The sequence below is a fragment of the Desmodus rotundus genome, chromosome 12, assembly GCF_022682495.2.
Source record: "Desmodus rotundus isolate HL8 chromosome 12, HLdesRot8A.1, whole genome shotgun sequence".
NCBI classification, from domain to species: domain Eukaryota; kingdom Metazoa; phylum Chordata; class Mammalia; order Chiroptera; family Phyllostomidae; genus Desmodus; species Desmodus rotundus.
The window spans coordinates 51,221,386-51,234,820 of NC_071398.1; the positions used below are offsets into that span (position 1 = coordinate 51,221,386).

At 43.7% G+C, this 13,435-nt stretch overlaps 1 protein-coding gene across 1 annotated transcript; it reads left to right on the top strand.

Annotated features, from left to right (window-relative positions):
• The first annotated feature begins 3,218 nt into the window (after window positions 1-3,218).
• LOC112313957 (zinc finger protein 418) lies at window positions 3,219-11,164 on the top strand. The gene is made up of 3 exons (XM_024570567.4): window positions 3,219-3,581; window positions 3,928-4,054; window positions 8,185-11,164. Exons 1-3 carry the CDS (start codon window positions 3,447-3,449, stop codon window positions 10,356-10,358), a joined length of 2,436 nt encoding a protein of 811 aa, XP_024426335.2. The 5' UTR covers window positions 3,219-3,446; the 3' UTR covers window positions 10,359-11,164.
• The last annotated feature ends 2,271 nt before the right edge of the window (window positions 11,165-13,435 follow it).

The following is a 13,435-nucleotide window of genomic DNA, read 5'->3' on the forward strand; positions in this document are numbered from 1 at the left end:
TGTTTTCCCATTGATCTATGCATTCCTTGGTGGATTCTTACATATGGCCTGACTGGGCATTGAACCCACAACTTCGTGTGTCGGATAGATCCTCTCACCACCCACTGAGCTACTTTCCTGTGATGTAAAAGAATTCTCACCTAAACATGGGTCCACTTTCATGATAAATATGTACTTCTTCACTTATCTAAATATACTTCCTGAATATGTGTCTAATCGTATTGTGACAGAGCCACTGTGGGTTCTGTTCCTCTGCATTCTATTGCCCAAGGCCGAAGAAACCTGTGACTCCCAAAGTCAGAGTCTTCTGAAAAGGAAAGGAACTATGTATTTAAAAGTTATACAAGTTTAGAATAATGGCAGAATTCTGTCATTCAATCACTCTCCTTTTAGAAACAAACAAAAGAAAAAACACCCACAAACACACAGTCCTGCCTCCTCTTGCCAAAGCAAGTCATGGGTCCTGTCTCCCAGGAAGAGAAATAGAAGTGTGTAGCTTAGCTGGGCAGATTCCTGTCTGTATTCCAGCTGGTCCCAGTTGTCCACGCTCAGCTAGGCTCCTGCTCTTAATCCAAAACCACATGGCACTTCCTTGTGGCAGGCTGGCAGGAGTCCTTTTGCATCCTTTCAACCTGTGTGGCCACGACCCCTGCTGAGATGCTACATGGACAAGTGGCTTCTCCTTCCCAAGCGGCATAGTCAGGAGAGCAATGGCTGCCCCACACTTGTGTGGGTCTTCCTCCTTCACCCCATTTCTTACTCCTTCCACAAAAGGTTTATCTGCCCTTCCCTGTATTTCCTGCCTTTCTCATGTGCTATTTGTTAGTCTGGCAGACAGGGCCCAGGGAGGTAGGGTTAGGTTTAGGGTTAGGCACGCTGAGTTAGTGTCATAACCACATCCCTGACTTAGACAGCCACAGGCACGGCTAAATCACTTGCTAATTTCTTTAGATATGCAAGCAACTGTCAATGGCTCTGCTCCACTTCCTATTCCCCTAGCCAAGTTAGTGGGGGTTTTCCAGTTTTCGGTACCCTAATGTTCCTTGTTACATTTTCACATTGAAATGTCATACTAACCATTATCTCACAAGTTCTGTGTTGTTATAATTACTATACCATTTTCACATGAATAGAAATACCAATAACTTTGTCAGAATTGAACTCTCCTAGTTTTTCAAAAATTAATTATTCTCAATTGATATTTAAATTACAAATAAATAGAATTCTGCTGGCAGGGCTCAACCTGTACAACTCTCCTGGGTCGTCACGGATAAGAATAAAAATGCACAATGCAGGATTTGCTTGGGGAGGAAAGGTGACCGTTCTTCAAAGGAGAAAGGTACTGAATACCTTCTTCCCTGCGTTTTTATTGAGTTCGGCTCACACAGACATACATAGTATGCACATAAGCCCATCAGCCAATGCTCAAAATGCTGCCGACATCATTTACAGTTCATACTCGGAGAAGCACAGGGATTGTCTCTGGTCAGGGTTGGCTTTAGCTCAAGTGTCTGTTTCAAGCTACACGACAGAGCAAGCCTCAGAGGAAAGAATGTATGTTCTTCTCTGGTCAGATTTGCACCCCAGAGCTGTCTATTTCAGTACAAGGCCGGAGCTGCATCTGGCACAGTTGCCAGGCTCAGTTAGGTGGGGAGAGCAAAGCAGCCAAGAGATAGGAGACTTTTACAGAAAGACCGAGGACTCAGGCTATGACAAAGCCAAGGGGTGGGGGTCTTTCTGCCCCTTCTCTGAAGACCCCTAAGTCCTTTCCTGATGGCCCTTCACAACAGTGCCTCTCTTAGGTCACCCCTCCTTTGAAGGGCCTTACCCATCTTTGGCTAACTAGTCATCAGCCCTGACCAAGGAGAGGGAAGTGAGTGAGGCAGGGGCTGCACTCCTGCTGGGAAGATATGTTCTGTCTCCTTAGTGGCTCATGTCCCCAAGGCCTTTTCACTCAGCCCTAGCCATGGGACAAAAGGCTACAGCCCCTGAAACCAGGCAGAACATCTCCCAACAGACTTCCATTTATGTTTATATTATGCATCTTTTTTTATTTTCAAAGGTGAGTCCGACATTATTGTCAGATATGTTTCATATGTATGATGAGGTAACTATGTTACTTGTGTGGTGAAATTTCCCAGGTTGTTCATGTCAGCGTATCCTCTTCTTTACAATGGGATTCACTGAGCTTCAGAAATAGTGCACTGGCATCAACAGGCAGGCAAGACCCTCCAGCTGCAAAAGGATTGCATGCAACTACTTGAAGGCTAGATAACGGTTTGCATTTTTAAGCAATCAGGTATTTTTTAAAAGATTTTATTAATTTATTTTTAGAGAGAGGAAGGGAGGGAGAAAGACAGGGTCAGAAACATCAATGTGTGGTTGCCTCTTGCGTGACCCAGTGCCCTGCACACGGGAACCTACTCACAACACAGGCATGGACCTGACTGGGAATCGAACCAGCAACTGTTGCTCAATCCACCTAGCCACAACAGCCAGGACAATCAAGTATGTTTAAATTAAGGTATATATTGTTTTTGTTTACATAGTGCTATTGCATATTTAATAGACTCCATTATGCATTAAGGAACCAACAAGTGAGTGTGAATAGCTTTGTGGGCATATTTAGTTTCTGGTCTGGAACTTTACGTGCAATTTCTGGGCACAATTCCTGTCATTGCATGTCTTTGATGTCCACAACATGTACTTCATTGTTTGCAAAAAGTGTATAATTTAAGTCAGAGGCACCCAATCAAGTCAGTGTGGACTCCAGTCACGCAGCTGCTCAGGCAGAGCTCAGACTTCTCGCTGCATCAGACACAGATGCGCTGCAGTATTAGTGTATGTTTTATTACATTAACTTTGCATAGCGGGTCCAACTGAGGCAGGACGGTAGCCATAGGGACTGGCGTAACCTCCCACAACCACCTTCTGCTTGAAGGAGCCACATGCCAGATGGCCTGAATCAAGAAGAGACAGGATGCCTGAAGATCAGAAAGTGGTGCAGATCCTTAAGAAAGCTATGAAAAACTAGCTGCTTTAAAAAAAACAAAAAAAGAGGGAGGACGTGCAGGCCTGCCAGAGACTACCTCGCCCAAGAAGTGATGCCCACTGGGGGGCGACAGAGCACATTTCCTATTCAGAGAATATCCTTTGGGTAGGTAAATCCACTCCTGGAGTCAGGAGGGGAATACAGCATCCCAGTCTTGGAGTGTAAGAACTACATTACCCAGAAGGCAGAGAGGCATACCAGGACAATGAGCCAATAAACACTCAGTAAAGGCATTTCCGTTTGGACACTCGAGTAGGACGGGACTCTGGTCAGCAGTGGCGGGCATTTCCTCTCCTGCCTGTGTCTGCTATAGCTAAGTCAGGATCTTGGATCTCAAAATCCAATGGAGAAGGTGGGAAAGTAATGGTCACCACAGCATGTGTGATGCCAGGTGATGCTGCCCGGGAGCGAGGCGCCAGGGCGGAGACAGGAGCTTGCAATACCAGGGACACTCACTTTGGCCGCTGCTGGCGCCCCGCTCCGCCCACAGAGTCGGATGGCTGAGGCCGCGTGGAGGCATCTGGCTGAGGTGAGTGGCCTCCCCCGGGCCCTCCCCCTCACACCACAGAGCCCTGCAGCTTGGGTGCGAGGGCGTCGGGGACAGCCAGAATCTGGCGGGTTATGGAAGGGTGACCTGCAGAGTGGCCGCCCTGTGAACAGGTGCAGAGACGCCTGAGCCGGGAGGACCCGGGAACCTTGGGGTCCTTTGTGTGTCTGCATTCACCAGTGTGAATCTGAGTCACGTCGTTCCTGGGACTCAAGGGGTTGTCCACTCTGAACTGGGGGCAGGTTGAATGTGGGGAACTTTGTATAGAGAAGGTTTGCAGGGTCTGAGAGACAGACTGTCCCAGATTCATTTGTATCAATTCTGACAGGTTAAGGTGACCTTTGAGGATGTGGCCGTGTACTTCTCTAGGACAGAATGGAGCCTCCTGAATGCGGCTCAGAGACGCCTGTACCTCCATGTGATGCTGGAGAATTTCGCTCTTATATCCTCGCTGGGTAAGACCCTCACTGTCTCCCGTGACCGTGAGTAGGGTTTGCGTTTCCCCTGTGCCCTCTGTTCCTAGGGTGCACTCAGTCCTCACAGGTGAGGACTGTGGGTACTGCTTGCGTCTCCACTTTTCTAGGCAGATCCTGGACGTGTCAGGCTGCCCTCTTCTCTCCCTGCAGCCCCAATACCTGCTCTGCTGAACCCTCAGTGGGAAGCATTTGTGGTTGGTGGTCTTGCAGGGAAGCAGATTCCGTCTTGATTAATGAGGAAATGCATTTTTTGTATTCCTGTTAGTCCTTTGTACATACTTTTTGCACAAATGTCTCTACACTATAGTCGTGCATTTCACCATGTTTTGGGGCTAATGATTAGTTTGTTTCTTTTAATTTGTGTTTATTGATATTTGGAGAGACAGAGAAACATTGATTTGATGTTCTACTTATTTATGATTGATTCCTGTGTGTTTTGAGGATGGGCCTGTGAACCTTTGAGTATCAGAAGGTTTTCCCTAACCGTCTGAGCTACTGGCCAGGGTGGGCTAAACAGTCTTTTCAATACCTTGTATATTTTATAAATTTCTCATCCGATTCGGGTGCGTGTCTTTTCGCACTTCGCTTTATTGTACTGTGCAGTTTCACTAATTCAATATTTTAGGAAACGCTTCATTGAGCAAATGTACTACTGCCATTTTAATAGCAGGCTGAGATGCTGGTTAGCAATTTTCAGCAATAAACTTTTGAACATAACTTCTTTATTCATTGGGAAATAAAAAGAATTTGTGTGACTTTTTCCTGTGTGGAAATACTTGCTTTATGGTGGTGCTCTGAACTGAACAATGATATCCAAGGGAGACCTTCACATGGTTTCTAAGAATTTGCCCCCATCCTGTAGCTGTCGTTGTCATTTTGTTAATTGTTGCGATGTGCAGAAGATTATTTGCTTTTTGTAGTTAGGATTGTTTGTTTTTGCTCTTTGTCTGTTAGTTGGTGTCACATGAGGGAAGTTATTTCCAATAGAAATCTCCAAAGCTTTTTCTATATGTTGTCTTGAAGTAGTTTTAGGATTTCAAGACTGACATTTAATTTTTTATTATTTTCAAGAGAATTTTATCAGTCATGTCCAGATTGCTTTTGTTCTTTGAGGTTTTTTCATGTTTCCTACCTTTCACAATAAAAAAAAAAAAAAAACTTGTGTGAAATCCTGTTGGAATTGTGATCGGGATTGCATTTAGTCTATAGATTGCTTGGGGGTACTATAGGCGTGTTAACAATATTAAGTTTTGAAATCCATGAACACAGGATGTCTTCCTATTTATGTTTTCTTTTTTTTCTAATGTATTTTATTGATTATGCTATTACAGTTGTCCCATTTTCCTCCTTCACTCCCCTCCATCCTGCACACCCTCTCCCACCTACACTCCCCTTCTTTACTTCATGTCCATGGGTCATACGTGTAAGTTCTTTGTCTTCTACATTTCCTATACTATTCTTACCCTCCCTCTGTCTATTTTCTACCTACCATTTATGCTACTTATTCTCTGTACCTGTTCCCACCTCTCCCCCTCCCACTCCCCTGTTGTAACCCTCCATGTGATCTCCATTTCTGTGATTCTGTTCCTGTTCTAGTTGTTTGCTTAGTTTGCTTTTGTTTTTGTTTTAGGTGTGGTTGTTAATAATGGTGAGTTTGCTACCATTTTACTGTTCATATTTTTTATCTTCTTTTTCTTAGGTAATTCCCTTTAACATTTCATATAGTAAGGGCTTGGTGATGATGAACTCCTTTAACTTGACCTTATCTGAGAAGCTCTTTACCTTCCCTTCATTCTAAATGAAAGCTTTGCTGGATAGAGCAATCTTGGATGTACGTCCTTGTCTTTCATGACTTGGAATACTTCTTGCCAGTCCCTTCTTGCCTGTAAGGTCTCTTTGGAGAAATCAGCTGACAGTCTTATGGGAACTCCTTTGTAGGTAACCGTGTCCTTTTCTCTTGCTGCTTCTAAGATTCTCTCCTTCTCTTTAATCTTGGGTAATGTAATTATGATGTGCCTTGGTGTGTGCTTCCTTGGGTCCAACTTCTTTGGGACTCTCTGAGCTTCCTGGACTTCCTGGAAGTCTATATCCTTTGCCAGATTGGGCAAGTTCTCCTTCATTATTTGTTCAAATAAGTTTTCAATTTTTTGTTCTTCCTCTTCTCCTTCTGGCACCCCTAAGATTCGGAGGTTGGAACGTTGAAAGATGTCCTGGAGGTTCCTAAGCCTCTCCTCATTTTTTTGAATTCTTGTTTCTTCCTTCTTTTCTGGTTGGATGTTTCTTTCATCCTTCTGGTCCACAGTGTTGATTTGAGTCCCAGTTTCCTTCGCATCACTATTGGTTCCCTGTACATTTTCCTTTGTTTCTCTTACCATAACCTTCATTTTTTCATCTAATTTGTGACCAAATTCAACCAATTCTGTGAGCTTCCTGATTACCAGTGTTTTGAACTGTGCATCTGATAGGTTGGCTATCTCTTTGTTGCTTATTTGTATTTTTCCTGGAGCTTTGATGTGTTCTTTCATTTGGGCCAATTTTTTTTTTTTTTTTTTGTCTTGACGGGCCTTTTATGTAAAGGGGCAGAGCCTTAGGTGTTAATGGGGGCGGGGTAATGCTCGTCACTGCACTGTGACACTGTATGTAGGGGAGGGGTCCAAGAGGGAGCAATGGCACTTGCTCTACTCTCTGCAGGTTTTTAGTCACTCCCTCTGCTACCCGCAATCAAATTGGGCCCTTCTGGTGCTGCTTCCCGCGTGGGTGGGTTTTTGTAGGTTCTAGGACCCTGTGGGTGTCTCCAGGGGACTTTCCTGTGAGGCTGGGAGTTTCTCCTGCTGCTGCCTCAACCCCCATGGGTGTTTTCCGTCAGTGGTTTGAGGCTTTATATCCTTGCACTGGAACTCTGGGTTGTGTGGTCTGTGGCCGGGTCTGCCAGCTGCTGCCTCGCTGCAGCTGCAGCCTTGCCCTCCCTGCTCCACAATCCGCCATCTCACTGGGTCAACCAGTCACAGCCTTACCTTGTGTGCTCTCTGCCCGGCTGCCCATATCCACTCATCCTACCGGTCTAGATGAATGTGTCTTCTTTATCTCCTTGGTTGTCAGACTTCCATACAGTAAGATTTTCTGCCAGTTCTGTTTGTTTTTTGTTTTGAAATTGTTGTTGTACATCTTTTGGTTGTGCGAGGAGGCGCAGTGTGTCTACCTATGCCTCCATCTTGTCCGGAAGTCCTATTTATGTTTTCTTTAACTTCTTCCATCACTGTCTTTTTAAAAAAGACTTGATTTATTTACTTTTTGAGAGAGGGGAAGCTCAGGAGAAAGAAAGGAGAGAAGCATTAGTGTGTGGTTTCCTGTCCTGTGCCCCCCACCAGGGACCTGGTCTGCAACCCAGCTATTTGACCTGACTGGGAATCAAACTGTTGACCATTTGATTTGCAGTTTGGCACACAGTCCCTTGAGCTACACCAGCCAGGGATCATCAATGTTTTAGAGGGTGCAGTGTACAGGTCTTTCACCTCCTTTGTAGAATTTATTCCTGAGTATTTTGTTGGTTCTGATGATGTTGTGAATTTGATTACTTTCTTAATTTCTCTGAAAAGCTTTTATTGTTAGACTATAAATACGGAACTGATGTTGTAATGTTTGTTCTGTATGCTGGATTTTCATGGAATCTGTTTATAATTTCAGATGTTTATAGTGGAATGTTGACAATGTTCTGTATGTTGGGTCATGTCACCTGCAAATATCTCTTATGTTGCTGTGTGCTTTGTAGTGTCAGGTGTAATGTCTCATTGTTCATTTCTTTTCTGTGAAGATTTTATTTATTTATCATTAGTGGGGGTAAGGGAGAGAGAAACAGAAGTAGAGAAACACCAATGTGTGGTCCCCTGTCACATGCCCCCAACTGGGGACCTGGCCCTTAACCCACGCATGTGCCCTGAGCAGGTATCAGACATGCCACCCTCTGCTTTGGAGGCCAGCAGTGAATACACTGAGCCACACCAGCTGCGTCTCATTTCTTTTCCTTTTCACTATTTTTGTATATTTTATTGATTATGCTATTACAGTTGTCCTATTTTTTTCTTCCCTTTATCTCCCTCTGCCCTGTTCAGGTTGCTGCTGTGGAGCAGCAGATGTGGAGGCTCCCACTGAACAGAACCTTTCTGTAAGAGTGTCGCAGGCAAAGGATCCCAAAGCAGCTTTGTCTTCCAAGAAGAGCCACCCCTGTGAGAGTTGTGAGTGTGTCTTAAGAGAAATTTTTCTCTTGGTTGACCAGCAGGGAGCTGAGCAGAGACAGAAACTGCTGAGGTGTGGAGCATGTGCAAAACAATTTTGTTTCATTGCAAAGCATCACCAGCACCAGGAGCAGCACTTGAGACAGGAGTCTCTTGTAGGAGGTGTGGACAGGGCCTCACTGGTGAAGGGCTGCATTTCCAATGTGTCCGAAAAGACTTTTACCTTCCAGGAGCTTGAGCAGATCAATTTTACCAACTCAGGAATTTTCCAACAACAGGCTACTAACACCAGGGAAAGAGCAAATGAAATGTCAACATCCGGGGAGGATTTTCAAAGGAGAAATATTGTTCACACAAAAAACGAATGTAAGAAAGCCATTGGCTGCAAACACACACTTCTTCCAGACCAAGCTGTCCAAACTGGAAGACGATGTTATGCATGCCGTGAATGTGAAAAATGTTTTCTAGGAATCTCTGGTCTTCGTTACCATCAGAAAGTTCACTCAGGGGAAAAGCCATATGAGTGCAGGGAATGTAGGAAATCTTTTACCAGTGGCTCTACCCTTCGTAATCATCACAGAGTTCACACTGGAGAAAGGCCTTATGAGTGCAGTGAATGTGGCAAATCTTATATTAGTAATTCTGACCTCCGTAAACATCACAGAGTTCATACTGGAGAAAGGACTTTTCAGTGTGGTGAATGTGGGAAATCTTTTACTACTAATTCAGCTCTCCGTAACCATCACTTAGTTCACAGTGGAGAAAGGCCTTTTCAGTGTGGTGAATGTGGGAAATCTTTTACTACTAATTCTAACCTCCATAAACATCACAGAGTTCACACAGGAGAAAGGCCTTTTCTGTGTGGTGAATGTGGAAAGTCTTTTATCAGTGGCTCTGGCCTCCATAAACACCAGAGAGTTCACACTGGGGAAAGGCCTTATGAGTGTGGTACATGTGGGAAATGTTTTACCACTAGCTCTGACCTCCTTTATCATCAGAGAGTTCACACTGGAGAAAGGCCTTATGAGTGCAGTGAATGTGGGAAATCTTTTACCTGGAGCTCTGCCCTCCGTAAACATCACAGAGTTCACACTGGAGAAAGGCCTTATGAATGCAGTGAATGTGGGAAATCTTTCACCAATAGTTCTGCCCTCTGTAAACATCACAGAATTCACACTGGAGAAAGGCCTTATGAGTGCAGTGAATGTGGGAAATTCTTTATCAGTAGCTCTGCCCTGTATACTCATCAGAAAGTTCATACTGGAGAAAGGCCTTATGAGTGCGGTGCATGTGGGAAATCTTTTGCTAGCAATTCTGCCCTCCGCAAACATTACAGAGTTCATACTGGAGAAAGGCCTTTTGAATGTGGTGCATGTGGGAAATGTTTTACCACTAGCTCTGACCTACTTTATCATCAGAGAGTTCACACTGGAGATAGGCCTTACGAGTGCCGTGTATGTGGGAAATCATTTACCTGGAACTCTGACCTCCGGAAACATCACAGAGTTCACACTGGAGAAAGGCCTTATGAGTGCAGTGAATGTGGGAAATCTTTTACCAGCAGTTCTGCCCTCTGTTATCATCGGAGAGCTCACAAAGGGGAAAGGCCTTATGAGTGTAGTGAATGTGGGAAATCTTTTACTAGCAATTCTGCCCTCCGCAAACATCACAGAGTTCACACTGGAGACAGGCCTTATGAGTGCGGTGATTGTGGCAAATCCTATATCAGTAGCTCTGCCCTGTATAATCATCAGAAAGTCCACACCGGAGAAAGCCCTTATGAATGTGGTGAATGTGGGAAATCTTTTACTAGCAATTCTGCCCTCCGCAAACATCATAGAGTTCACACTGGAGAAAGGCCTTATGAGTGCAGTGATTGTGGCAAATCCTATATCAGTAGCTCTGCCCTGTACAATCATCGGAAAGTCCATGCTGGAAAAAGCCCTTATGAGTGTGGTGAATGTGGGAAATCTTTTACTAGCAATTCTGCCCTCCGCAAACATCATAGAGTTCACGCTGGAGAAAGGCCTTCTGAGTGCAGTGAATGTTAGAAAACATCTGTAACATTAACCTTCGTCGTTGTTGGAGAGTTTACTTAGGAGAATGGCCTTATGGCTGCAGGGAATATGAGAAATTTTTTTTATCAGTAACCTATATTCTCATCAGAGAGTTCACCCGGGGGAATGGCCTCATGCTTGCAGTGAATGTGGAAAATCCTTTACCGGTAACTGTGGCTGTCATTGTCCTTAGTTCTCAATGACTAAGTTCTTATAATTCAAGGAAGTTTGGGAAATCTTTTATTTTCTAGCCATTTCTTCTGTTATCTTCTGAGAGCTTACACAGGAAAAAGGGTTTATGCGTGTAGACAATATGAGGAATTTTTTTTATTGTAGCAGTAAGCTCCATTATATTCAGATATTTCACTCTGGTAAAAGGCCTTATGAGTACAGTGGATATGGGAAATGCGTCTTCCATCCTTTGTCCTGTGCTCAGGGAGTTCACACTGGAGATACGCTTTATGTGGACATAAAATGTGGGAAATCTCCTACCTCATAGTCATCACCATCCTAAACACACTTCACACTGGTTAAAGGCTTTGAGTGTGAAGTGAATGTAGCTAATCTTTAGGGATAAATTTATACCTTTTTGACCTTGGAGAGTTCTCAGTGTAAATGGATCGATTTTAGGAAATGTTTTATTTTTTTCAGTATGATGACACTGAAGAAACCTTGCTGAGGAAAAACATCTGACTTTAATGTTTTACCAGTGTTCTCCGTGCGGGCCTGTGTCATAAGTTTAATGTTTCTTTTTTGAAGAACCTAACAATGTGTTATTAAACTCACCATGTCTTTATGGACTCTTTTGGGATTTTTTTTTTTTATCCTTACCCAAGGACATTTTATTTCACCGCGTTTTGAGAGACAGGAGGGGAAGGAGAGACACGTTGATTGGTTGCCTGCCCGGACCAGGGGTCTGAAATGCCTGGTTTGGGTATCGTTTTCCTCTCCTGGAAATGAGCCCTGATCCGGAGGCAGTCCTCCAACGTTTCAGCTTTGGGATACTACTCCCACCAACTAAGCCATACTTATCATATTACTAAATGTATGCCTTACAAAGTTAATGAAGTGTGCTAATAATGCAGATTATTCTTGAAAGTATATAATATGTATACTTTATAGTATATAATGTACCTATTACAGTGTACCTATTGCACTGTGTACAATGAAACAATCCCAATGATTAGGTCATATTTTCCACTATTAAAAACAATTATTCCACAAAGCAAAAATTACTTTTCATTCCAGGAGTTCAAGGGCTAGGGCCCTTTATGCCTTTTTATTCATAGTGTATGAGGGTTGCATTTCCCCACATTAGCAAAATACTGATTTGTTCATTTTTTATGAATTTGATCTCTTCCTGAAGTTGTACGCGTTCTTTTCAATTGCATTCCGTAAGGATTCATGATGAGCATGTTGCAGGAGTGTACGTGCTACTGATGTGTTTTTAGTTAAACGTAGTTAAATGTGTGCTCACCAACTTACCTATTCTTTCATGATTTGGGGCTCTTCTCCTGTAACAAATAGTGAAGCAGCAAAGATACATGTTGCAATGTCACCCACTTTGACTCCTAAAAGAAGTAATTTATGCTTTATGGAATAATTTTTTAATAGTGGAAACTATGACCTAATCATTGTGATTTTCCTTTATTATACACAGTGTAATGGATACATATTATATATGTTAAAGAATATTTGGCATTATTAACATATATCATCAACTTTGTAAGTTCATATTTTAGTAATATAATAAAAAGCCTTACTTGTTAGAGTTCACCCATTTTTATGGTCTAATGTCTGGGGTTGGCTGCCTGCAGCAGCATTTGAAGGTGCACCGGGTAGTAAGAGGATGGATGGATATTTGTTGAGCCTCAAGACCTCCTGCAGGCCAAAGGGAAGAAGTCAGATTAAAGGAACACAGTACACTTAATGGGCCTCACTTTCCTCCTGTGTAAAGTATGGGTGACCAGCAGCTTTTATCCTGGCCTTGGTGCTCGTTCCGAAGGCAGTAGCTCTACCACCAGTATCTCCCGTGGGTGCCGTGCACAGGCCAGACACCTCAGACCTGCCTCGGGTGCCTGTGAAAAATAAATGGGGCTTCTCTCATGCCCCATATCAGCTGCAGTCCACACAGACCCCACATGGGACAATGTGGCTCCAGGGCTTCCCATATGGATTCCCCAGTGCAGCATCTCTGGGTGACCATAAAACATCCCCAAATTCACTTCACTACATGAAATTAATGAAGGCACAAACCACAGCCCTTTTGAGAATCAATAGAGGTAATGAAATTCAGCTGCCTCTGGCACAGTTGCCAGGCTCAGGTGGGGAGAGCAAAGCAGCCAAGAGATAAGAGACTTCTACAGAAAGACTGAGGACTCAGGCTATATGACAAAGCCAAGGTGTGAGGGTCTTTCTGCCCCTTCTCTGAAGACCCCTAAGTCCTTTCCTGATGGTCCTTCACAACAGTGCCTCTCTTAGGTCACCCCTCCTTTGAGGGGTCTTACCCATATTTGGCTAATTAGTCATCAACCCTGACCAAAGAGGGGGAGTGAGGAAGGCAGGGGCTGTGCTCCTGCTGGGAAGATATGCTCTGTCTCCTTAGTGGCTCATGTCCCCAAGGCCTTTTCACTCAGCCGTAGCCATGGGCTATAGCCCCTGAAACCAGACAGAACATCTCCCAACAGACTTCCATTTATGTTTATATTATGCATCTTTTTTTATTTTCAAAGGTGAGTCCGACATTATTGTCAGATATGTTTCATATGTATGATGAGGTAACTATGTTACTTGTGTGGTAAAATTTCCCAGGTTGTCCATGTCAGCGTATCCTCTTCTTTACAATGGGATTCACTGAGCTTCAGAAATAGTGCACTGGCATCAACAGGCAGGCAAGACCCTCCAGCTGCAAAAGGATTGCATGCAACTACTTGAAGGCTAGATAACAGTTTGCATTTTTAAGCAATCAGGTATTTTTAAAAAGATTTTATTAATTTATTTTTAGAGAGAGGAAGGGAGGGAGAAAGACAGGGTCAGAAACATCAATGTGTGGTTGCCTCTTGCGTGACCCA

Excerpts from the sequence above, each read along its gene's own strand:
- LOC112313957 (XM_024570567.4), top strand. The coding sequence starts at position 3,447 with ATGCTGCCCGGGAGCGAGGCGCCAGGGCGGAGACAGGAGCTTGCAATA. Across the intron at positions 3,582-3,927 it reads CGTGGAGGCATCTGGCTGAG|GTTAAGGTGACCTTTGAGGA; the intron begins GTGAGTGGCCTC and ends CAATTCTGACAG. Across the intron at positions 4,055-8,184 it reads CGCTCTTATATCCTCGCTGG|GTTGCTGCTGTGGAGCAGCA; the intron begins GTAAGACCCTCA and ends TGCCCTGTTCAG.